The following is a 27,971-nucleotide window of genomic DNA, read 5'->3' as shown; positions in this document are numbered from 1 at the left end:
ATTTTTGTCCACCCTGTACCAATTTGAATCAACATGTGATACATTTTTGGAATCAGCTCAGCTAGAGTAATCCGAAAATTGAGACAAAATGGGGGTGTTCCATTTAAAAAAAATGACGGTGACGTCATTACTCGAAAGTAATTCACCCTGTATATTAGAATATTATTTTAAAATATGGTAAATTAAAATCAAAAATCGACGTGTTTCAGAATTATTTCTTAAAATGCTCTGTTTAGCTAAAAAATAATTTGTTCCATACTTTACGGACACAGTGTATAAATTAGAACTAGAACTAGAAATTTTTTTATTATTCACCAAATTACAAAATATAAAATATTTTACAAAGTTTACACATTTTATTTAATTAAAGTTCTGGACATTTTTCTGGTAAAATACAATCCTTGGAAATTTCTTCTCTAACGTATCCCTTTTCACACAAACAGGCAGGGAAACACTGACACTGATAGATGATTGGTTTTGGGTTTCTGTTGGTACATGTCGGGGTTGCTTCACAACTGGCACAATAGTCGGTGTATTCAAATTTTCCACATTTAACTACAAAAAAAAATAGTTCTTAAAATACTAAAGACAACCATAATGGTAGATCAATGCTGGTATACAGACGGCTCTAAAACCGATGAAGGAGTTGTTAGAGCTGCAGTAGGTATACAGAAGGAAACCAAGGATTAGTGAAAGCCTAGATAATCACTTAACTACCTTCCAAACGGAATTTATGCTATACAGGGTGTCCAGAAACTCTACCGACAAACGAAGACAGGAGATTCCTCAGATAATTTTAAGACAATTTAACCAAATTCACCTAGTCCGAAAATGCTCCCTAAAGGAGCTAGAGCTCTTTGAAGATGGCGTCTTGTATTTAGTTTTTCTTAAATACCTCCAGAACGCTTCTAGTTAGAAAAACGAAAATTGGTACGCATATTTATCTTCCAGAGATATTTCGATTCCAACCATTGCAAATTTCTAGTGCCGGTCAAAGGCGTCTGTTTTGGGTAGGGTAACGGTTATTTTATCGCATAATTTTTTTGTCTTTAAATTTTAAGCAGTTTTGACTTTGGATTATTAGATTGTGAGGTATTCTAGTACTAAAAGGTACTCTTTCTTTATGTCGGTAGGACACACGGTTTTCTAGAAAAATCGATTTGAAAATTTTTCGTCTCTTGAATTTGAAAAAAATTGAAAAAAATTTTCCACAAAAAACGGTGTATTTTACCAACTTAAAGCAAGAGTAACGTTTACTACTAGAATACCTTATAAATTAATAATCTAGTGTCAAAAATGCTTAAAAATTAAAGACAAAAAGCTATGCGATAAAATAACCATTGACCTACCCAAAACCCACGCCTATGACCGGTACTAGAAATTCGCAACTAATGAAATCGATTCATCCCTGAAATATAATTAAACGTACAAGTTTTCGTTTTTCTATATACTTTTTTTTTTGATTTTTTTTTTAAATTCAAAAAACGAAAAATTTTCAAATCGATTTTTCTAGAAAACGGTGTATCCTATTGACTTAAATCAAGAGTACCTTTTAGTACAAGAATACCTTGCAATTTAATAAACCAAAGTCAAAAATGCTTAAAATTTAAAGACAAAAAGTTATGCGATAAAATAACCGTTGCCCTACCCAAAACGGACGCCTATGACAGGTACTAGAAATTCGTAATGGATGGAATTGATTTATCTCTGGAAGACAAATATGTGTACCAACTTTCGTTTTTCTAACTAGAAGCGTTCTGGAGGTACTTCTGAAGCGTTCTGAAGAAAAACTAATTACAAGACGCCATCTTTAAAGAGCTCTAGCTCCCTTAGGAAGCATTTTCGGACTAAATGTTAAATTGTCTTAAAATTACCTAAGGAATCTCCTGTCTTCGTTTGTCGGTAAAATTTCTGGACAACCTGTATATGTGCCTGCAGAAATTATCTAATCACAAGGAACTGCAGGAACAAATTTATAAAAATTACATGTGATAACCAGGCGGTATTAAAGGCACTGAAATCGAATCGGATTGACTTCAAGTTACTTTGGAACTATCTTTTGAATCTGAATTGAACCGAAACAAAAAACAAAGTAAGTTTACTCTGTTAAACAGCATAAACCAACGATTTTAAATAACACCAAATAAAAAAATCACAAGAGTTAAAATCTGCAAATCTTGGAGGCCGATTGATTGGACAACTTCTTCCGATATGTGGGTTTCTATAAGGGTTATCAAGAAAGTTACGAACTTATTTATCTAAAATGAGCTGAGTAACCAACGTTCATAAATCATAAGTTCTGTCGGATCATCAGCGGAAAATTATCAATTAGCCTAGGTAAAGAAAATATTTGAAATGTGGTGTTCGAGGAGGATGATTAGAATAGCATGGACACATGAAAATAATAAACAGAATAAAAATAAGAAAGTTACAATATCTGGAACATATAAGGAGGGGACAGCGATATGAAATGCTAATACAGGGACTGATAATACAGGGAAAGATAAGAGGCAGAAGGAGTATAGGAAAAAGGCGAGTGTCCTTGGTAGGTCTGGCCTCTGCTTGTAGCTTATTTATTTCTAGTTTCCAGCCACAACTTGCTTATTTATAGATGACTGCTTTATGTCTTACCAAAATTCCTTTTTTTCCGATAATTTCAAATTAATGATAGTATTAACAAAACAACAATATTAAATAGTTAGTAGGGCAGTACACAAAACAAACAGTTTCTGTGAAAAATATGGACTAAAAATGAATATAAAAAAGACCAAATACATATAATAACTAGGAAAACAAACCTATATTTATTGGGAAATGTATCGATATAAAGGGTTGATAAATGCAAAAACCTAGGAACCTGGATGTCAGACAATAATGATCAAACGACAGAAATAAGGGCCAAGATAGAAATAGCAAAAAATGAGTTTGCAAGAAATACGTTTGTAAAAATAAAAACAAGTCTCTGCAACAAAGACATTAGATAAGAACTGAGAGTATGAGTTTTGAGATGCTACGTGTTTTCGATCCTGCAATATGGTCTTGAAAGCTGGACATTGAAGCAAGAACACATAAATAGCAAATAGCGACTGTTATTTGGAATTTAGTGTTACAGGGGGAATTTAGTGCTATTGCTTAGAATAGCATAGACACAGATGAAAATGAACACGGAAGTATTGCGAGAAATGAGCAAAGAATACGAAATAATAAACACAATAAAAATAAGAAAGTTACAATATCTGGAACACATAATGGAGGGACTGCGATATGAAATTCTAAGACTAATAATACAGGGGAAGATAAGAGGAGAAAGTAGTATAAAAAGAAAGAGAGTGTCACGGTTGATGAATGTAAGGGACTGGTTTAATTCTACAGAACTGTTCATAGTAGCGGTAGATAGAGTAAGGATAGTGATGATGATATCCGACCTCCGATTGATTGGGAGACGGCACTTAAAGAAGAAGATAAAATTATACTTACAGAAGGGGTTGTTGGAAGGATTCTTCCACTCTGCTTCTATGTTCAAAATTAAAACAGCACCAACAAGAAACGTCAACAAAAATTTCATTCTTGTTTTGTTTGATCAACGTCTACAAAATCATTGAAAATTAAAATTGCGCTTAGATTTGCTGGTTCGTAATGAAAGGAATATTTTTGAATTTAATGATGTTTGGTAGTTATAGATAAATTAGTGTGATTAATCACATATTTGTTCCAACAAAGTAAACAGTCAGTAGCGTACCTACTTCACTTTTTATCTATTCTGAAAAATTATAACAAAGGCTCAGTTGGAAGAAAAGAATAAAGAAAAACCAATCTTGTTCTCATTACAGGAATTGGACATTTGTTTTTCATTTTTTCAAGGAGCACCAGATACTTATTCTTTCTTGATTTCGGTTTGTAATTCAGTATTTCTTCACTATCCGACAAATTGGCAAAGACCCTCTGGTAAGCTCTGATTTCACATGTACGAGACTTTGTAATTTCCCTAGTATACATAGACTACCAATCTTTATCTAGGTTAGTCGTTTAGTGAGATTATGCTACCTGGGCGCCTTCGTGCCTCATTAATTTCCATCACAAATAAAAACATATTCAGTAAAAATTTTACAAAGTACCTCAAAACGAACATTTTATTAAAGTTTTCCTATTAATATCGAGGCCTAAGCCTTATAAAAATGGTTAAGACGTAAATAAAAAATAAAATTTATAAACAACAATTAAAGATAGTTGAATTATTAGTATAACAAGAATTTAATTTAAGCATTGAAGATAACTGGAAAAAATGTAGGAACATATATTCAGATATGATCAGCTGAACACCATTATTATCATTAACTTTCTTAATCATTACATTTCTCCATAAGCTTCTATCTTGGATCACATCAATATCAATCTCCTTTACCGACATGTCCCGCCCAGGTCTTCTCTGGTCTTCCGCTCCTACTTCTTCCACGAACCCGAAGATCAGCAATTTCTTCGTATTGGGTGATTAACGACTCGACAATGAACATGACCAAACTAGTTTAACCTATGCTCTCTCATTTTGGCATCAATTGCTGCCATCCCCTAGACTTCACCTAATATCTTCTTCTTTAAGTGCCATCTCCTAATCGGAGGTTGGATATCATCATCATCACTATCTTTACTCTATCTACTCCTGCTCTAAAGAGTTCTATAGAACTGCATTTGAACCAGTCCCTTAAATTCTTCAACCATGACACTCTCCTTCTTCCTATACTCCTTCCGCCTCTTATCTTTCCCTGTATCACCTAATATACTAATTTTTAATTTTATCTTTTTTGCCACTCCACTCATCCATCTAAGCATTCTCATTTCCGCCACATGCATTCGCTGTTCCTCTTTTTTTTTAAACTACTCAACCATCAATTCCGTGCATCACAACTGATCTTATGGAATAGATATACAAAAATATTCTCTTCAATTTTACAGAAAACTGTTACACAATACCCCCTTTGCTCCTTTCCATTTCATCCATCCAACTCTAGTTGTACTGCATGCATATCCATATGTATATGTATTTCCACATTAGTTCGTAATACTGATACCGTGTAGAGGTACTTAAAAAATAACTTTTCACAATCATTCCACCATCCAAAGATTATCATTTTATTTGTAGTAAGTCGAACTTTAAATGAATATTTTAAATAGGTTCTCCTTCATACATGTCTCTCACAATCTTTACATATTCACCAGGGACTCTTTTCTTATTGAGTGCCCACTACAGAATCTCTCGAGGAACTCTATTAAATGCTTTCTCAAAATCAACTAATGCCATATGAGCGTTTTTTTATTCCTGTATTTTTCAATTAACTGCTTTGTAATGAAAATTGCATCTATTGTTTATCTGCCTTGCATAAAGTAAAACTGACTATCGTTTTTTTCAGTTTCTTCACGTACCCGTTTATCAATTGCTCTTTCCCATATATTCATGATATGGCTAAATAGTTTTATGGCCCTGTAGTTTGTACATTGTTGTATATATACCTTGTTTTTGTAAACCGTTACTAATATACTACTTTTCCATTCGTATGGCATTTGTCCAACTTCCATAATTCTATTAAATAAACTTGTTAGCCAATTTTTTCCTCTCTCTTTTAATGCTCTCCACACTTTTCCATAAATATCATCTGGTCTAACTGCTTTTTATCTATTTGTTTCTGAAGGGCTTCAACCACTTCCTTGTTTGTTATTTTGGTAACCATTGCTACATCTCCGTTAACTCAACTGGTTTTCTTTCAAATTCTTCATTCAATAAACTCTCAGCACTTTTTCCATCTCTTTTTGACAACCTTTTCATGAATTAGTATTTTATTATTAACTATTTTCTAGCTAGAACATTACCACTTAGTTTTTCCTGTCCGTACGATTTCTATTTTTTAATTTTCCAAATGATGAACAAGCTGCTGATATGAGCACATTGTGTAAATGTTGCGGTATAGAAAGTCTACTCACAATATTATTGATGGTTTTTTCGGGCTTGAAAACTGTTGAAATAAAAACCTTCAATAAGATTGTGAGCATTTGACTTTCTATACCCCAACATTTTAATTATCCGTTTCATTTGCTATAATTTCTTTAGTTTAGTGGATCCATATTTTTGTTTTCTTCCTTATTTTGTCTCTTTTTAGAAGACTAAATAAATATAAGCTACGTTTTTCCGGTAATCTTACGGTATACCAGTTAACAGAATAAAAGATAAAATCAACTCAAAGTTGAAGAAAATCTATTAAAGCAACAAGAGAATTCTTGTTTGATGTCTCCCAGTAATAACAAAACACTATTAATTCGCTAGCACACTAAAACATCCATGCGACTCTTAAATTCTCCGTTCATCTAATTTATTTTAGTCTTAAATTGCTCCCCGTAAATCACAGCCCTATCTCCGAAATCTTATGTTGGAAATGTTCTCAAAAAAGCAAAGAAAACCGCTCATACAGGGAGATTTAGGATACGGGAGTTGTTTTGCAGAGTATCGTTAAGTTTATGCGACGTATTCCTTGATACTGGATTTTTTTGGTGACCGACAATAAACTGTGTTACTTATATTAAAAGAATAAAGAAAAATTACAATTAATATACAAAAACCGAGTACTTATTTATAGGAAAACACGAGAAAGCCTACAAATTGAAATGGGAACTATAAACCAACAGAAACCTTCAAACACTTGGAGTCCAAATAACTTCCAAAGCAGGGAGTAACGACGAAATAAATTCCAGGATTGGCCAAGCAAGATCAGTCACCAGACAGCTACACAGACTATTGTGGAATAATAAAATAGCAAAACAAAATAAAAGAAGAATGTACATATAAAACAATCACATAAAGTATTGGGTTATACGGCGCAGAACTCTGGGAAATAAGTCAAAGGAACAAATCAAAAAGTAAGGCCATGGAAATGAACTATTAGAAATGATGATGATGGCTCACTAGACTTGATAGGGTAAGAAAAGAAGATATTAGGAGAGAAATGGAAATTGATCTAGATATAATAGATACAATCGAAGCCAAAAGACTCAACTGGTATGGACACCTTCAGAGAATGCCTAAAAATAGATGGCCGAAAAAATAGAAAAATGGACTCCATCCACTAGAAGAAAACGAGGTAGACCAAGACGATTCTGGAGAGAAGATGTCGAAGATGTAATGACCGCCAGAGATCTAAAAACTGAAGATTGCTTCGACAGAAAACGCTGGAAATTAGGATGCGAGAAGCGGCGATAGCTGTAGAAGACTCGCTTATTATATATAAGAAAAATTGCAGACAGCTTAGATGTAGCAAAAATAATGTCGCGCATATCGATAGAGAACATTGACTTGATCTCAATACGAAAAAACAAAGTACATGATAGTCAGTAAGCGCGAAATATTAAATAAACGGCTCTTGCTTCACTAACAACCAGTTGACAGGCTGGACAGCTATACATACCTTGGTAACAACATAAACAGCCAATGGGACCACTCTATTGAAATAAATCAACGCATAGGAAAAGCGAGATCAGCGTTCATAATGATGAAGTCTCTTTTCAGAAGCCTCTTGCTACCAAAATCTCTGTCATCAAATGCTATGTATTTTTCATATTATTATATGGAGTAGACGCCTGGACACTTTGCGAAGCTCTTTAAGAAAACTCGAGCCATTCTAGATGTGGTGTTACAGACGCATTTTAAGAATTTCATGGGTGAATCGTGTAACTAATGTTACACGATAATGTTACACGGTCCTACGTAGAATGGACAAATAATGCGAGATTATTAAAACAATAAAGTGCACAAACTAGAATATCTCTTGGCCATGTTATGAAGAATGAACAAAGATATGGCTTGTTGCAACTCATTCTTCAGAGCAAGGTATTTGGAAGAAGAGGACCAGGGAAAGAAAGAATATCTTGGCTTCAAAACCTGAGAAAATGGTTAAATACATCTACAACCGAACTATTCCAAATAGCAGCAAGCTGAGTTAGGATAACCATGCTGATCGCCAGCATCCGGAACGAATAGACATCGTAAGAAGGAGAATATCAAAAGATTAGTAAAAGACTTCTTCTTTTGGCGCCTATTCGTTTCGAATATTGGCGATTATTCTGGCGATCTGGTAAAAGACTAGGATTTAAAATATGAACAAATATAGCGGTTTTTGTTCATTGACATTTAATTGACAATTAATTGACCATTACTTGACCAATTTTTATCATACATTAATACACTCCATAGTAATATTGAGTTTACAATAGAAACAACATAATCAGTTCATAAACTTTCTAGATGTAACAATCACCAGACTGAACAACAAATATGCTTTCTCCGTATTTTATAAACCTACCCATACTGACACAACTATACACAATTCATCATCCTATCCCACACAACACAAATTAGCAGCCTACCATAGCATGATTAATAGACTGACAGAAATTCCCATGTCAAAAAATAACTTCGAGATAGAACTGAACATCATTAAGCAAATAGCGGTCAACAATGGCTGCAACGAAAAAACAATTAACCAAAAACTCCATAAAAAAAGCTCTGAAATTAGTCTATTCACCATTACAGAAAACATCCGGTACCTTCTGCTCTATCACATATACTGGCAAGATATAAACAAAAATAGCCCGATACAAAAAAAGAAAGGAATAACATCAGCTTTCAGAACTAGCAAAAACTTAGGCAAATACATTAAGAACAATAAGTGCCAAAAGAAAAAGCAACTAAAGAGTGGTGTTTATAAACTAACTTGTGGTGACAGTCCGAAAACTTACATCGGTCAAACTGGCACAACCTTTGACAAACGGATAGCAGAACACAAAAGGGCTTTCAATAATAGAAAAAGAGATACTTCTAGATAAGTACGCACTTCACCTTCTAGATCTTAATCATTCTTTTAATGAACAGTTTCAAATTTTTCACAAGCAAAATAAAGGCCTTAAGCTATCTTTATTAGAATCTATGGAAATTAACTAACTGAAAAGTACAGATATACTCGTAATTCTGAATGACCAACTCGAGACAAATAGCTCCCCACTCCTCAACCTATTCAGTTAGAGACTTTAAAATGCGAACACATAGTAAAATAAAACACTTGAGAAAGGCATTCTGCCGAAACAGCTGTAGTCACATAGTTTTATAATAACTTTTGTGGAAGTATCGAAAACAAAAGTTTTCAAGTGTTTTATTGTTAGTTATTGCTTTTCACAATTATATCACCAACTAAAGTTATAGCCTCATCTGAATTATTAACTCTACCGGCTGTACGGCTTCCCAGAATCCCTCTGTAGCATTCGAGACACTTTGTTGCTGATATTTTTGGAAGAGCCAAATTAACAGCAATAAAAGTTAGTGGAATCTTGTCCTAACTTAATTAAGGGGAACATTTTTAAGTATTTTTGTCACGGCTACTTGACAAAGTGGAAAAATATTTTTAAAAGCAACAACACTACATTAATGATTTATTAGTTTGATATCAAACGGAGCGAATGACGAATGGTCCAGAACATGCTCCAGCATCTTTCTTGGTGTATTGTTAGTAATTAAGGTTTTGTTCTTGTATTAGGAGTATAATGTTTCAAATGACTTTCAGCTTTTTATTACTATATTTGTGAGCTTTTTATTTGTTTGCGGTTACCTTGGTACACTATTTATAAACAGGTAACGTCAGAAATAAAGAGATTTAAGCAAATACTATTGATTGTAATACATACAACTCTTGACATTTCCCATTACATTTGAGGAAGCAAACAATATAGCGCCATCTAGTGGTGTGCGGTGATAACCAGAGCAATCTAACCTTACATTTATAAAATTGCTTTATTATTGTTTTTGTATAAGTGTTTAAACTATTTTTATTTTAATTTAATTTAGCAAAATTAGCTCGTTATTTAAAAATTTATAAAATTAAATTTGAATGTTTACGTCAAATTTTACATTTTCAAAATGTAGTTTTACTTCAAACCGACAGTGGCGCTAGCGCGCTTCCAGATTTCTGTGTGAGTTGGATGTATTACAGTCAATAGTATTTGATTTAAGTCACTTTGCTCGAAAAACTAAATTACAAAGATAAAATCCTCATCTCTTAAGATCAAAAGCAGTTTTATGTCTTCAGTTTACATAATTTTCTTTTACTAATGTTAAAGAAAACTTTGTGAGATCCCTTTCACTAATCGTTCCACAGATCTCGGTTATTCCTTGTGACCAGGTTTCTTTTGAATCTTCTATTTTTCTGAGTATTGATTTTCGTTACTTTCTCAATCGCTTCTTCTTAAGGAAACGCATTGTTTCGAAGGTTGGTGATAACTTACAGAAGTTGTTGTTTTATCCCTCTCATCACATGATCTAGATATTTTAATTTTAGTACCTTTCTTTCATTGTTCAGTGCTGTTTTTTTCTGTTCAGAGAAGATTGCTGAGAATAAAATATTAGTAAATGATAACATCGAAGAAAGCTGAAAAAAACTCGAACATAACATAATTACCGCAGCAACAGAATCCCTTGGAAAGAGCAAAGAAACGAACACTAACAATTCAAAAAAGAAAATCCCATGGTTCAGAGAAGAAGAGAAGATAAAATGTGAAAAAAAAAATAGAAAGCCTTTTTAACGAACAAACGAATCCAAAATGAAACGAGGGAAAATACCTCAGAGGGAAAATGGCAGAGCTTTTCAAAACAGACGGAACACGACTTCTACGGAACACAAAAAAAATATGGAGAATGACCAGAGGACATAGAAAAGAGAAGGACGAACTAATAAAAACGAAACTCATTCGGAAGGAAACATGGGCAGACTACTTTCGATCCCTATTTGCTAAAGGTGATGATAATGAACCACTCACACCAGAAGTGACGACAAACTGGGAGGAAGAAGTAAAGGATAATTTTCAATAAGGAAATTAAAAAATCGAAAAACACCAGATGACAGAATATCTAATGAACTCCTAAAGTACGGAGGACAAGATCTGATCAAATATCTTTTAAAACTAATCTATAAATAATAACAGAATACCGCATCAATGAAGATCAAGCACCATAATAATAGGGATCAACTAATATTTCGGACAGATCATGCACCGACGATATATTTATAATGATGTAAGTGTAAAACAAATCATTAGAAAACAACAAATTGGCATATTTATTTTTTGTGGATCTTATGAAGGCATTTGGCAAGGTCAAATTAAAGGAATTTATCCACTTCTTGTACTCTAGGAATAGGAATAGGAATTAGTCCAGAAAGCCACTGCGCATCCGCTAGGAAAAATATTCCAATTCGGATTTTTTGCATAATCTTACTCAAAAATGACTCCTTTTAACAAATTTGCATGTTGCCAGGTCTAAAAATGGGTCAAAATTTTTTTAATCGTTTTTTTTTTGGTGTTTGTCCCAAATTTTTTTTTTGCATCGAACAAAGTTTTTTTAGGTTTTTTGGATCATTTCAAACAGAAAAAGGTCTTTAGTGACTTTTCTCCAAAGTTGATAGTTTTTGACATATAAGCGATTAAAAATTTAAAAATTGCGAAATCGGCTATTCTTAACCCTCAAAAACTATGTGAAAGACTTAAAATTTCGATGTTGCCAAGGTAAGAAGGTATTCTTTGAACATTGATTGATGAAATCCCGAAGAGTTTTTTGCAATACAATGTCGAAAACCCCTTTGATTTTTAATTGCGGACGCTTGATTGGCAACCGTTGCATGTATATTGTATATGTAACATGCGTAAATATATGTGCGGAAAAATATTTTGATTCAATTTTTTTTCACCACCTTGTTTGAAAATATCCCCTCTTAACAAATTTTTATGTTGGCAGGATCAAAAAGTCAAAAAAATTTTTAAACGTTTGTTTTTTGTTTTTTTGTATAACTATCTTTTTTGCATCGGACAAATTTTTTTAGGTTTTTTGGATAATTCCAAATTGAAAAGACCTTAAGTGACTTTTGTGTAAAGATGATAGTTTTCGAGATATAAGCGATTGGAAATTTAAAAATTGCAAAATCAGCCATTTTTAACCCTCAAAAACTTGTAAAACACCGAAAATTTCAATGACACCAAGGTACGTAGATATTCTAAGAATATATATTGATGAAGTCCCGAAGAGATTTTGCAATACAATATCGAAAACACCTTTGTTTTTTAATTGCTAATCAAGCGGTAGCTACACTATTTTTAACTATTGCATACATAACCGTTTACAACATTGTATGTAATATGCGTAAATATATGTGCGGAAAAATATTCTGATTCAATTTTCTTTCACCATCTTGCTTAGAAAGGTTTCCTATTAACAAATTTGCATGTTGCTAGTGTCAAAAATGTATCAAAAAAATTTTAAACAATTTTTTAAACTTAAAATGTTCTCCGATTACTTACATATAGTCCGTCCGCTATAACTTTTCCCATGCGGTACGATTCATTTTCAATCAAATTAAGTCAAAACACAAAGTGAAACGTACGCCGATGTGTGTAGTATATAGTATACAGTATACAAAATGTATATACACATCGACGTTTGTCAATGATCGCAATGGTTCGTACCGCATGGGAAAAGTTATAGCGGACGGACTATACCTACATAAACGGTTGAAAATAGTGTCGCTCCCGCTTGATTATCAATTAAAAAACAAAGGGGTTTTCGATATTGTATTGCAAAAAGCTCTTCGGGATTTCATCAATCGATATTCTTAGAATATCTACGTATCTTGGTATCATTGAAATTTTCGGTGTTTTACATAGTTTTTGAGGGTTAAAAATGGCCTATTTTGCAATTTTTTAAATTTCAATCGCTTATAATATCTTGAAATCTATCACATTTACAGAAAAGTCACTTAAGGCCTTTTCTATTTGGAATGATCCAAAAAACCTGAAAAAATTTGTCTGATTCAAAAAAATTGGTTTTAGGAAAAAACAAAAAATAAACGTTTAAAAAAATTATGATTTTTTGATAATGGCAACATACAAATTTGTTAAGAGGGGATATTTTCAAGCAAGATGGTGAAATAAATTGAATGCAAATATTTTTCCGCCCATATATTTACGCATGTTACAAAAAAAAATACATATACATGCAACGGTTGCCAATCAAGCGCCCGCTTGATTGCCAATTAAAAAACAAAAGGGCTTTCGATATTGTATTGCAAAAAACTCTTCGGGATTTCATCAATCGATGTTCAAAAAATATCTTCTTACCTTGGCAACATCGAAATTTTCAGTTTTTCTCATAGTTTTTGAGGGTTAAAAATGGCCGATTTCGCAATTTTTTAATTTTTAATCGCTTATATGTCAAAAACTATTAACTTTAGAGAAAAGTCACTAAGGACCTTTTCTGTTTGAAATGATCCAAAAAACCTAAAACAACTTTGTTCGATGTAAAAAAATAATTTTGGAAAAAAAACAAAAAAAAACGTTTAAAAAAATTTTGACCCATTATTGGACCTGGCAACATGCAAATTTGTTAAAAGTGGTCCTTTTTGAGTAAGATTGTGCAAAAAATCCGAATCGGAATATTTTTCCTAGCGGATGATCAGTGTCTTTCTGGACTAAATACGAATAGAATATTCTAGGAAGAAATTCTCTAAATCCCCTAAAAAGATCTAAAATCTACCAAAACAACACAATAGTAGTAAAAGTAGAAGAACGACCAAATTGAAGCTGGCAATAAGATAAGATAGGAGGATATTAATCAACTTAATCATGGATGAAAAAATAAACAAAGTTAGACCTAAAAAAGGATACGAAATGGGAGAAAAACAACTTAAAATAATGTGCTATGCAGACGACGCAATACTAATCTATCAAAGTGACGATTATTTACAATATAGGGATGCTGCGCTGCGCCAATTTAATATAATTGTCAGAAAATTTAACATATTAATTTCGCCAAAAAAAGACAAAATGCATGGTTATAGGTAATAGAAAATCTACTAAGATGTAGATTAGAGTTGGTCAGACAATATAATAAGTGATGGAGTTTAAATATCTAGGCACACACATATTTACACACTGCACTATCTAGCTACGGAAAGCTCAAAACAGAAGTGGAAGATAAAGTGAATAGAGTCGCAGGTTTCCTGAATGAAACAATATTTTTTTTTATTTTTTTTAATGTTGTAATATTTACAATCTGTCCTTAACTAAGAACAATAGGTTCATTCTTTGACAAAAATTGGAACTTTGACCTGTAGAGGGAGATCCACTGATCACCCTCTTTACATAAATTAAATTAAAACAAGTTAAAAGTTTAGTTATCACAGATTATTCGAATCTATTTGTTAGGTCCACTACTTTGAATCTCTTCAGGCGTCGTACATTATTGTGGTCATCAGTGAGGTTGCTGGCTAACTCGTTTGGATGAGATTCTAGTCTCTTGGAATATTTTTTGTAATATTCTGTTATTACTGTTTTTATGGATGGCACATTGAGGTCTTGCTCTATCACATAGTTTGGCACGTACCAAGGGGCATTCAGCATTGTTCTAAGGACTTTGTTCTGGAATCTCTGCAGTATTTCTAGGTTAGTTTGACTGGCTGTCCCCCAAAGTTGGATACCATAGGTCCACACTGGTTTTAATATAGATTTATATATTTGTTTTCAAGAGATATTTGAGATTTACGACCGATGATCCAGTACATTTCTCGGAATTTTATTCCTAGTTGTTTTCTTTTTGTAAAAATGTGCTTTTTCCAAGTTAATCTCCTATCAAAATGGATTCCTAGGTACTTGACAGTATCAGTTTGTGGGAGTTGCGTTTCATTTAGTGTTACAGATGGACATGTTTGTCTTTTCATGGTGAAGGTTACATGGATGGATTTACTCTCATTCGCCTTTATCTTCCATTTTTTAAGCCATCTTTGTATATTAGTAAGGTTTTTCTGAAGGATTCTGGATGCTGTATTAGGATCACGGTGAGAGGCTATTACAGCAGTGTCATCAGCAAAAGTTGCACACGTTGTTCTGTTACTTGTGGGTAGGTCAGCAGTGTATAACAAGTACAATATCGGTCCCGAGACACTTCCTTGCGGTACTCCGGCTTTTGTTGGTCTTAGGCTTGTGTATTCATTATCCTGCTTGACTAGGAAATGTCGGTTAGAAATATAGATTTTTAGGATTTGATAAGAAGGATGGGGAAGTTTCTTCCTTAGTTTAAATAGCATACCAGCATGCCATACCTTGTCGAAGGCCTGACCAATGTCCAGGAATGCAGCAGAACAATACCTTTTATTTTCTAGATCACTTCTGATGTGTTTTACCAGTCTATGTACCTGTTCTATCGTTCCGTGTTGTGTGCTGAACCCAAATTGGTGTTGGGGAATTAGTTTCCTTTCTTCTATAACTGGGGATAATTGTTTAAGGAGAAGTGTTTCCAAGATTTTTGATAGAACAGGTAGCAGGCTTATTGGTCTGTATGGAGTCACCTGAGTTTTATTTTTCCATGGCTTAGGTACGAGAATAATTTGAGCACCTTTCCATTGTTCTGGGTAGTAACCTAGGCTAAATATTGCATTAAATACTTGCCTTATCATTTTCAGACCTTTGCGTGTCAATTGCTGCAGTACTTTCCTATTGATCAGGTCATACCCTGGAGCTTTTTTTGGACTGATTTCATGCTAGATAATATTTCTAACTTCTTTAGTGGTGATTTTGTGTATAGGTAAGTCCATCTGGTAGGGCGATTCCAGGAAGTCATTTATTTCTTCCTCTGTGTCACCATCTTCCATGGGATGTGGCTGGAATACATTTGTGAGGTGATTTGCAAGTGCTTCGGCTTTTTCCTTATTATTTCTACACCAGTTTCCCTCTTGGTTCCGTATTGGTGGTATTTGTTGTTTCGGGTGTTTGATTTTTCTCGTGGCCTTCCAAAGGGAATATTCACTATCTGCGTTTGCTGATAAACCTGTAAGATATTCTTGTATTTTATTATTTTTGATATTATGCAATTGTAATTTAATTTCCTTGGTGATTATATTTAACTTTGTCTTGTTCTCAGGTGTTCTTTTTCTTCGCCACTCCTCCTTTATTTTCTCTTTCTAGCAATCATTTCCTTTATTACAGTTGGGAAATGCTCTTTAAATTCTGTTTGGTAGCAGTCAGGGGTATGTTTTCAATGGGATATTTATGTCAATTAGTTCATCTAGTTTAGTCTTGAAAATGCTTCAGTCTGTTTTGTTACTGTATAGTGATGGTTGTTTAGTACTGTTTGTTATCTGTGCATACCATGTCGCGATTACGCTAGAGTGGTCAGAGGGTAGATTTGATCGTAACAAGATTTTACTTTTGCCAATTTAACATTAATTCTTTTAACAATATAGAAGTCGAGTAGATCAGGTATTTTTGCATTGTCGGTAGGCCAGTAAGTTGGTTCCCTTGTGGTGAGATAATTTGCATTGGTCGCGTTTATAGCTTTAAGAAGTTCTCTGCCTTTTGCGGTAATAATTTTGGGTCCCCAGGTAGTATGCTTAGAATTAAAATCTCCTCCTGCTATAAATCTATTTCCTAATGTTTTAAAGAAATTTTCAAACTGTTCCGTTTTGTTATTGTGCTTTGGCGAACAGTATATAACTGATACTGTTAGTGGGCCTAGTTAATGAAACAATATGGAGAAATAAAAATATCGGAAAAGAAATGAAAGGCAGAATTTACAAAACAGGCATCAGAACAATAATGACATATGCGGCAGAAACACGGCCCGACACAGAGAGGACAAAAAGATTGCTAGAAACAGAAGAGATGAAAACCCTTCGAAAAATCTATGGTAAGACGGTTCCCCAATAGAAAGAAGATCAGTGGAAAGACCACAACAGTGATGGAACAAAAACTTACTGAAGACACATTGAAAAATAGACATTCATGGCTACACAAAAAAAGAAGAAGAACTGCTATATGTCTGTTTAGGTTGCCAATAAAGTCACAGTAGTGCATCATATCCTTAACGGAGAGGTACTACGTCACTTACAACAAGAGCAATAGCAAGAACTTCACCTTCAATACGAAGAAAATGTTGCAGTTACAACATTTTTGAGGAACCTCTCTCTCCATAAGCCGGCCCTGCACTTGCTCTTATCAATTAAGCCCGCTTTTCCGAAATATATTCCCGCCATGAAATTTTAGATCTCCGCTTCCAAGAATATCACAAATTATCCATAGCATTAGTTTTTATATCTAATTAAAGTAATGGGTGATAAAAACGTCACGGCAACATTCGAATGATATTTAAAATTTTTCTAGTGTTATGACATCGATTAGGATGCTGATAAGTTTCGTTAATTAACGTTCCAAACTGAAACTAATTCAGATGGAGATAAGAAGCAAGAGGCAGCACAGTAGCCGTGAGTGTTTGTTGTCCTTTTAACAGCCTGAACACACAACACACACCAATGACGACTGTGGACAGTGTCGGCCGACGAGAACAAATACATCTTTTATTTAAATTTGAAGTTAAAAAAGTATAAGTTTTTTTTTACCCAAATATTTAAATCTAAATTGCAACTTAATTTTTCCTGACTTTCTACTTTTTTACCGTATCTACTTCTAATTTTTTCTGACTCCCTCCAATTTTATACAGGGTGATTGATTAGTGGGGTAAAGCTCAATAGATCCGCTACAGTAACAGATAGCAAAAAAAATTAAAAACAAAAATTGTAGCCAACTTTAAGCTTCATATTTTAAAATTAATTAGAATGTTACAGGGTGTTCGATAACATCGTGGCAGACCAAACTTATGTTTTTTTTTAAATGGAACACCCTATATTTCATCTTATATTCGAAATCTTCTTAACTTCCCCATTACAAAAATATAAAGGTCTGTTATGTTATACAGGATATTTACAAAGTTATAGCCAATTTTATATGAAAATCGTAACAAGTTCAGCTCCCTGTATAAATAAAAATAAGCAGAACAGCAATGGTTTATTGATGCCATATTTTTTATCTATTGTCAAAATTTTTAAAAATGATTGAAATACAGGGTGAGTCTAAACGCAAGTACATTATTTTATCCCTATATTTTATATCACCATTGAAAAATAACATTATCGTACTTTAGTTTGTATACAACATTCCCTATGTCCAAATTTATTAGTTTTCGAGATATTTTCATTTTTTAATGGACCAGTAGCGTGGCCACCCAGATCACCAAAATTTAATAAACTGGACTGATTTTTTTGAGGTTACGTTAAGAATGAAGGTTATAAAATGTCTCCAACAACAAGGGATGAGATGAAAAATAAAATACAAAGTGTATTTCGAAGTGTCAATTTACAAATGCTTCGTAGTGTAAGTAACTCATTCACTCAACTCCTTGTTGAACACCTTATGTAATTAAATATACAATATATTTTACTAAAAGTATCTTTTAAGTTTTTCAAAAATGTTGTATTTTGTGTTCATGTTTTTTTGTAAAATTTTTTACTGACTATTTCACTAGACTGTTTTTAACTGATAAAACATCATAGCAACGCATCGTTGACAAAACTCTGACAAAACTCCTTAGCGACGTGATTTCTCAGCGACAAAATTATGACAGATCCGTCACGAAAGTGTCTGGTAATAACAAATAAATAAAGATTACATTTCGTTGATATGGTGCATTAATTGTCTCGTGAAATAGTCTTGTCGAATAACATTCGAGAGAAAATTATTTACCGGCAAAATTTTCTCCTGGTTTCATTCAAGTTCGGTGCCTTTTGGTAATTTTCGCTTATGAAATTTTGACAAATTCACTCGACTGACGTCTTGTGATTTAAGTCAAAATTTAATTGGCGAAAATTGCCAGGCAACAAACTTTCATACCAGTCGAAAATATTGCCGGCAAAATTTTCTCTCTTGTGATATTATACAGGGTGTCCAGAAACTCTACCGACAAACGAAGACAGGAGATTCTTTAGATAATTTTAAGATAATTTAACCCAACTCACTTAGTCCGAAAATGCTTCCTAAGAGAGCTAGAGATCTTTGAAGATGGCGTCTTGTAATTAGTTTTTCTTAAATACCTCCAGAATGCTTCTATTTAGAAAAACAAAAATTGGTACGCGTATTTATCTTCAAGATATAAATCTAATCCATCTGTTGCAAATTTCTAGTACCGATCATAGACGTCCGTTTTAGGTAGGGCAACGGTTATTTTATCGCATAACTTTTTTATCTTTAACTTTTATGCATTTCTGACACTGGATTATTAAATTGTCAAGTATTCTAGTACTACAAGGTACTCTTGTTTTAAATCGGTAGAACACACTGTTTTCTAGAAAAATCGATTTGAAAATTTTTCGCTTTATGAATTAAAAAAAAAATTTCAAAAAAAAACTGTTTAGAAAGACGAAAACTGGTACATTTATTTATATTCCAGAGATAAATCGATTTCATTAATTGCGAATTTCTAGTACCGGTCATAGGCGTCCGTTTTGGGTAGGTCAACTGTTATTTTGTAGCATACCTTTCTTGTCTTGAATTTTTGAGCATTTTTGACACTAGATTATTAAATTATGAGGTATTTGAGTACTAAAAGTTACTCTTACTTCATGTTGGCAAAAAACTTCGTTTTTTGTTGAAAAGTTCTTTCAATTTTTTTTCAAATTCCAAAAACAAAAAACTTTCAAATCCATTTTTCTAGAAAACAGTGTGTCCTACCGACTTAAAACAAGAGTACCTTTTAGTACTAGATTACCTCACAATTTAATAATCCAGTGTCAGAAATGCATAAAAGTTAAGTACAAAAAAGTTACGCGATAAAATACTCGTTGCTCTACCCAAAACGGACGCCTATGACAGGTACTAGAAATTTGCAATTGATGGAATCGATTCGCCTCTGAAAAGTAAATATGTATACCAATTTTCGTTTTTCTAAATAGAAGCGTTCTAAAGGTATTTAAGAAAAACTAATTTCATGACGCCATCTTCAAAGAGCTCTAGCTCCCTTAAGAAGCATTTTCGGACTAGATGAATTGGGCTGAATTATCTTAAAATTAGCTAAGGAATCTCCTGTCTTCGTTTGTCGCTAGAGTTTCTGGACATCCTGTATACGATAAATTATTTTTCGTTCTTTATTTGTTACATTGTTACATATACAAACAAAAGTAGTTTTTAATTGTTTTCAGAAAATGTTGTATTTTGTGATTGTGTTTTTTTTGTAAAATTTATAACTAATAAATTATTTTTCTTTCTTTATTTATTACATTTACATACAAAAGTAGTTTTTAATTGTTTTAAAAATGTTGTATGTTGTGGTTATGTTTTTTTTTGTAAAAATTACTAATAAATTATTTTTCTTTCTTTATCTGCTACATTGTTACATTGATTACCGGATTGATAATCAGTAATCTTAAACTATTAGATTTAAAAAATTCAGTCATGCTTACTGAAAATTTGGAAAGATTTAGACCCCTAATTAATAATTTGCTCTGAAAAATTAAAATTATATCGAAAACTAATAAATTTAGACATAGGAAATATTATACAAAAATTAAAATACGGTAACGTCACTTTTCTATAGTGACATAAAATACAGGGTGTTCCATTTAAAATTACTGAGAAAATAATGTACTTGCGTTTTGACTCACCCTGTATTCGATATACAGAAAATTAGCAATATCAACCATTCTTCACAAATTTTCACAATTAACAAAAAAATATGGTACCAATAAACCATTGCTATTGCGCTTATTTTTATTTATAAAGGGAGCTGAACTTGTTACGATTTTCATAGAAAATGGGTTATAACTTTGTAAATACCCTGTATAACATAACAGACTTTTATATTTTTGTAATGGGGAAGTTAAAAAGATTTCCAATATAAGATAAAATATAGGTTGTTCCATTTAAAAAAACATATGTTTGGTCTGTCACGATGTGATCGAACACCCTGTAACATTCTAATTAATTTTAAATTATGAAGCTCAAAGTTGGCTACAATTTTTGTTATTAACTTTTATTGCTATCTATTACTATAGCGGATCTATTGAGCTTTCCCCACTAATCAATCACCCTGTATAGTCACCTTCTACTTTTTTTAAATCGCTTCTATTTTATCTTGTTTGCCTCTAATTTTTTCTTACTCGCTCTAATTTTTCATGACTCTAATTTTTCCGGCTTCCTCCAATTTTTCTGACTTCTCTAACTTTTCCTAACTCGCTCCTTTTTTAGCTCATCTCCCATTAATCTTTCCTAACTCGTTCCTTTTTTATCTCGTCTCCCATTGATTTTTCCTTACTCCCTCGTATTTTATCCTATTGCGGGAGCAAATCCATCCACACATATTCACGGGAATAAACCCACTCACAGGAGTAAATTCGTTGTACTTTGAATGTGGCATAGCCTTAGATGTGAAATGCAAGGATCAAATAAAAATGGAAAATAAAAATTACTTCAAATTAAACTATTTCAAAAACAAAAATTGAAGCGTTCGAAATTTGGTGTTCAAAAGAATATTATTGAAAATTCAGTGGGTTCAAAGGATTACCAATGTTGAAGTGCTACGACGTTAGATAAGGAGTTAGAAATTATGAAAAGTATAAAAACTAGAAAACTGGAATATTTGGGTCACATTACCAGAGGAGCAAAATAGAGTTGCTGAGAATTATTATGCAAGGAAGGATCCAAAGAAGAAGAAGCATAGGAAGAAGACGCATCTCCTGGCTGAGGAACCTTAGAGAATGGTTTAACTGTAGTTCATTACAACTATTCAGAGCAGCAGCCAACAAAGTGACCATAGCCATTATGATATCCACCTTCGATAGGAGATGGAACTTTAGGAAGAAGAAGAAACTAATTGAGATGGAGATAAGAAGAGCCAGCAGTAGCACCGTAGCCGTGAGTGTTTGTTGTCCTTTTAACAGCCTGAACACACACACCAATGACGACTATGGACAGTGTCGGTCGACCACAAAATCACCATTTAAATGCCTCTTTCATTTAAATGTAAAGATAAAAGAAGTATAATCTTTTTCTACACAAATATTTAACTATAAATACTAACTACCTACCAGTGATTTTGGGAATCCCCACCACAATGCGACGAGGGATCCAATCACTTGCCATCTAGAGTCACTCCACTCAATTTTTCCTAAATTCCTCCTATTTCGCCTTTCTTCTCATTTTTCCTCACTCTCTCTAAATTTTCCTGATTTTTCCTGACCATCTCTAATTTTTGCTGTAATTTTTCCTTAGTTTTTCCATTTTTTTTTCTGACACACCGTAATTTTTTTGACTCTTTCTAATTTTTTCTGACTCTCTCTCTCTCTCATTTTTCATTACTCCTTTCAAATTTGGCTGACTCTCTCTAATTTTTTTTATCCCCCTAAGTTTTCTGACTCCCTCTAATTTTTCTGACACCCTCTAATTTTATGTGACTCTGTAATTGTTCTCGAGCCCCTCCTATTTTATCGTGTCTGCTTCTAATTTTTCCTGACTCCCTCTAATCTTTACTAGCTTCCTATAATTTTTTGACTCTCTTTAATTTTTCCTGACTCTCTATTTTTTCCTGACTCCCTTAATTTTTCTTATTCCCACTAATTTTTCTGACTCTCTGTAATTTTTCCTGACTCCCTCTAATTTTTCGTATTTCCCCTAATTGACATCCCCCTGACTCTCCTATTTTATTTGACACTACCACAACCATTTGAAGTTACTCAAATATCAATAAAAAACATAGTAGGAGTTAATCGAAGAAACAGAATTAGTGTAGGAAAGGGAGATTGAACCTCGCAAAATGGACACAAGTCCGGTTTTATTTTTTTTTCTTGTATATCAAGGGGTGCTTATTATGAGACTAACTTTTTATTAAAAAATTTCGCCCCGGAACCCCCATTTTCATCCCTTTAAACGGGTAAATTTGTGGTTTTTGCGCAACGTAGCCCTTCCTGTACGTTTTGCAAAAAATTTGCTTAAGTAAAATGAAGAAAACTATATTTTCTACTATTTATTTTCCGAAAGCATATGTCTATAACCCACCGTTCAGCGGAGGTGGCGCCCCAAAGTTGACAAATTAAAAAAAAAATGTTTAAAAAAAATATTTTTCCCTAACTGTAATGAAAAATTAAGAAGAAGCCCTGCGGCAATTAATCACAAATAAAGGTTTCATTTAAGGGCAATTGCAAATATTTTAATTACAGGGTGTTATATTTAAAAAAACCCTTTTTATACCATCTAAACCGCCTATGCTAGAGTAAAAAAACTTTCAGAGATTATCCATGTACTATAGTGTTATTTACAAATTTGTATAATGCACACCCATATTTTCCCCGGAACCACCCCAAAAAAAGGAGAATTAATAAAGAAAATAATTAAAAATTGATTTTGGGCCACCACTGTGGCTTTAGGGTGCAAAGAAAATAAAATATGCATAGGTCATAATGCGTAGCAGACAGTGTGTTCTCTTATTTTCCATAAGTACGTTATCCATAAAATGAATAGGCGACGAAAAAAAAAACAAAAACTGGAGCCCGCCAAAGCATTTCTGAGGTTTACGGCGCCACTGTGCCGTAACGGTGGCTTATACGAAAAAAATGCATAGGGGCTTATTTGTAGAGAAAATAGTGGTCTTTAATCTTGTATAAGTTTTGTTTTAAAAAATGCATAGGTAATAAGAAAATCGTCAGAATATGCTCACCAAGGGATAGGGGCAGTTTCCGCAGTATATTTTCAAGGATAGGGGTAGTTTCCGCAGGGATGTTGCAATAATCATATATATTTATGAAAACCCCTATTGATGGAGCATATGTCCATATGGGTCAAAAAGCAAAAACAATTTTTTTTCAACCCCCCTTTATTTATTATTTTGGCTACAGGGGTTGCATTAAGAAATCGCTTTTGGTGTCCATGCATGGGTAATAAGAACGTGCACAAAATGATATATTATGAAGCATTTTAATAAAGGGTATGGTGTGTGAAGGATTCCAAGAAAATCACTTTCTTTATTAATTCTCCTTTTTTGGGGCGGTTCGGGAAAAAAATGGGGGTGCATTATAGAAATTTGTATATAACACCAGTACATGGATAATCGCTGAACATTTTTTTACTCTAGCATAGGCGGTTCAGATGGTATAAAAAGGGGTTTTTAAAATGTAACACCCTGTAATTAAAAAATGGGCAACTGTCCTTAAATGAAACCTATACCAAAAAATCAGCCACTTATTTGTGATCTCCCCAGGGCTTCTTCTTAATTTTCATTACATTAGGAAAAAATATTTTTTTTTGAAAACATCTTTTTTAAAAACTTGTCAACTTTGGGGCGCCACCCCCGCTAAACGGTGGGTGACAGACACATGCTGTCGAGAAATAAATAGTAGGAAATGTAGTCCTCTTCATTTTACTATTAAGTAATTTTTTTGCAAAACGTACAGGAAGAGCTACGTTTCGCAAAGACCACAAATTATCCCCTTTAAAAGGATGAAAACGGGGGTTCCGGTGCGAAATTTTTTAGGAAAAAGTTAGTCTTATAATAAGCACCCGTTGATACACCAGAAAAAAAATAAAAGCGGACTTGTGTCCATTTTGCGAGGTTCAACCTCTGTTTCCTACACTAAATTAGAAATGAACAAATCAAATAGACAACGAAGTAACTGATGTAACACAAAGAATGACAAAGAAAAAACCGGACTACGTGCAATACATTGCAAGAATAAAAGACGAAAGATGAAACGAATACATCACAAAACGGTAACAATTTTGGGATTAAAAGAAGAAGAGAAAGACCTAAAATGCCGTGACGAATGTTGGCGATCATCATGTCAATCTTTATCTTAACTGCAGCAGCGCGAAGATGGTGTGTTGAATTAAGTTCTGAAGTTTTTTAGCTAGGATGTTCTTCTTCCTAACCACCTAACCTAACTGTTTCTTTCCAAAATAATACTGCTTAATTTTTTACGTTCCAACCTTCAATTTTGTACACAGTAGAGAAAACATACCAAACTCAGTTGCTGTAGATTTACTGGACAACTTTTTTAAAGTTTTTGGTCGGTTATAAAACAAATTAAAATATTTGTTACAGTTCTCTTCTGATAATATTGATATTACTCAATACCTGACACACCTACACAACAGCTACATATATATGTATATTCCCAACTAAATGTTATTGACCCATTAAATGTTTATGGGCATTAATCGGCAGATAAAGGCTTCATCAACTAAGGGCAACAACATTAAAAAGTATAAGGAAATGTGCCCATTAAGAATTTGTTTCACAGATTATTTTTATTGATCATGTGATTTAGTAAAATTATGACTTAATGAAGTGATTAAAAGACCATAAAATAAAGTCTTTGATAACGTTGGGTCGCGATAATGTGGCATTAAATAAAATATTGCTACATATCGATGTTTTAGTGTAGATAAAAAATGTATACCGGGTCATTCATTCACATTTAAACATGAAAGTAGTAGGGGAGGAAAGTATGCTAAATTTGCAGTTACTCGAGCTTTATGGGGACCTATTGGGTTGTGAAGAGTACATCCTAAAACCAAAAAATAAGTTAATTTTTCTTTAAAGCGGGGGACTTTTCATTTTTTAATTTAATTTTCCATTTCCAACAATCGTTTTTTCTGATTATAGCGCCATTTATCCATAATTCGAAAAAATGTCCCGAATAAATGTTACTTATTTTTACGTAAGGAATCCAAATATTCAATAAAATATGGGGGCTCCTATTTAAGATTTCAAAGTAACCCCCCACCCTAGGTCCATGGGAAGTCGTGTTTGGTGTCAGTCGATAGATTTTTCAAAAATTTTAAATACGTGCATTTCTCAGTTTTTTAGATCAACCTCTCCGTGGGGGGTCGTGTTTGGTATCATTCAAAGATTTTTGAAAAATATTGAACACATATTTTTTAGTTTTTCGATCTGAAAATTTCAAGTTCAAGAGAACGGTATAACAATTTTCGGGTATTGGGACTTTTGAAATCATAGCAGTTTCTTTTCATGAAGCCAAGCATCTGTAATGCCTTTGAAATAATAGAATCGATATGATCTGCCAATTTTAGCGATTTGTCAAACAGTATTCCAAGATCTCTTATTGTATTAACACAATCTAGTGGTGTGTTATCAAGTTCATATTCAAACGGAATATACGTTCTACCTTGATAAAAACTAATTTTATGCCACTTTTTGACATTTAGCTCCATTTCGTTTTCTTTACACCAACCCTGTATTTTATTTAATTGAAATTGCAGATTTTCGAAATCATCAGGACTAGATATTTTCGAAAAGATTTTTAAATCATCCGCAAACAAAAGCTTACCACAGCATATCTACAGTATATCTGCAATGTCATTTATAAATATAATAAATAATAGCGGACCCAGATGTGAACCCTGAGCGATACCAGAACTGACAACTACATAGGTAGCTTTCCAGCCATTCAAGAAGTTTCCCATTTACTCCAGCAGCTTATAATTTAGACAATAGGATGTTATGATTTACCCTGTCAAATGCCTTGGAGAAGTCTGTATTGTGGGGAAATTAACCTGTTAAATTTTCTGGCGATTTTGTTAAATTGGTGCAGCTGCAGCATACGTTGTAAATCATTTTTACTTTGAGAGATTAGTAGTGCATAGTCTGCATAGCAGATTCTTTTAAGTTGTTTTTTTCCCATTTGGTATCCTTTTTTAGTTCTTACTTTTTTATTATTTCATCCATGATCAGGTTGAACAATAAAGGACTCAAGGAATCCCCCTGTCTTATCCCATTGCCAGTTTCAATTGGGTCAGTTAGTTTATCTTCTACATTTACTTTTATTGTGTTGTTGAGGAGATAGAGCGTGCATCGGAAAAGCTAGATCCACCTTTAAGAATACCTACCCTATAATGATCCACCTAGAACGTATACATTGTAGAAGCGTATGGCATGTGATGAAGAAGTGTATTAAAGGAAATCATATAACAGAAAACATGTTTAAGCATGTAGCCAACAATTTTAATACAAATACAACGGGAAATTCAAATCCATGTCATTATTGATGATAATCCCTGAACAATATATGTTTCCTGGTCAATATACACCAAACTGTAGACATACATACACTATTTACATTCACGATTCCCATAAGTGTATCCCAACAGCTGGTTCTAAATTTACATATTTGCATTTTTACTGCCCAAGTCTTTTATCAGATTCAGATTTTTAGGCATTTGACCGTTGTTTTACATACTCATATACATTTGGTAATTACCGAACTTCCGACCCATTCGTTAGTGAATTATTTCTACCCAACGTCCTTTGATTTCTTTATCTTTTAGAATCTCACATCAAAACGATTACAGGTATCAATAAAAATGAAAAAATGTGCATCCTGGGCGACAAAATTGTTAATTAGGTTTTTTTTGAGATATTTACTATTATTTTTATATTAATTATTCCAGTGGCAGCGTCAACGAAATCTTGAATATTGCACAATTTAAATGATTACAATACTCTACTACTCTACTGTAAGATACGAATTCTACCTAAAAAATCAGCAACATTTTTTGCAAACACTAGCAAAAATCGATTATATTTCCGACAATATGCTACCCAGTGTCGATTACCAACCTATTCAGAAATGTGCCATTAGAAACAACTTTAAAAATATAAATAGATAAAACTCAAATTAGATAGGGTTGATACTTTGACAAAAAAATGAAATCATGTATCAGCTATCATGAAGCTACTAGTACGGAATAACGCTTATTTTTACCTAGATAATGATTCTACAAACAGATTTTGGATTAACCATGAAATCTTCCTGATCTTCATTATTAGCAGATATACAGTGATGAACGCGTTAATAACCGGCAGAATAGCGCAAATGATGGAAAACGTATTAACTTGTGAGGTAAAAAGAAATTAAACTAGTCGAGCTGGGAAATTTAGCAATATTAACCTAAAAATTTACATTATAATATGTATTGATTGTTTTCCACCTTTAGACGTATCGGACGAGTTTAGCAACTGCCACTGTCACAGTGACAGTTTTCGTTGACATACTCCACTGATACGT

At 33.2% G+C, this 27,971-nt stretch overlaps 1 protein-coding gene across 1 annotated transcript; it reads right to left on the bottom strand.

Moving 5' to 3' along the window:
- Positions 1-287: 287 nt before the first annotated feature.
- Positions 288-3,672, bottom strand: LOC114325606 (venom peptide SjAPI-like). The gene is made up of 2 exons (XM_028273712.2): positions 3,478-3,672; positions 288-555 (listed from the first exon to the last, which is right to left on the bottom strand). Exons 1-2 carry the CDS (start codon positions 3,563-3,565, stop codon positions 365-367), a joined length of 279 nt encoding a protein of 92 aa, XP_028129513.2. The 5' UTR covers positions 3,566-3,672; the 3' UTR covers positions 288-364.
- Positions 3,673-27,971: the final 24,299 nt, after the last annotated feature.

Source organism: Diabrotica virgifera, chromosome 4 (genome assembly GCF_917563875.1).
Source record: "Diabrotica virgifera virgifera chromosome 4, PGI_DIABVI_V3a".
In the NCBI taxonomy this organism is placed as follows: Eukaryota; Metazoa; Arthropoda; class Insecta; order Coleoptera; family Chrysomelidae; genus Diabrotica; species Diabrotica virgifera.
This window is presented reverse-complemented; position numbering and strand designations above follow the sequence as displayed.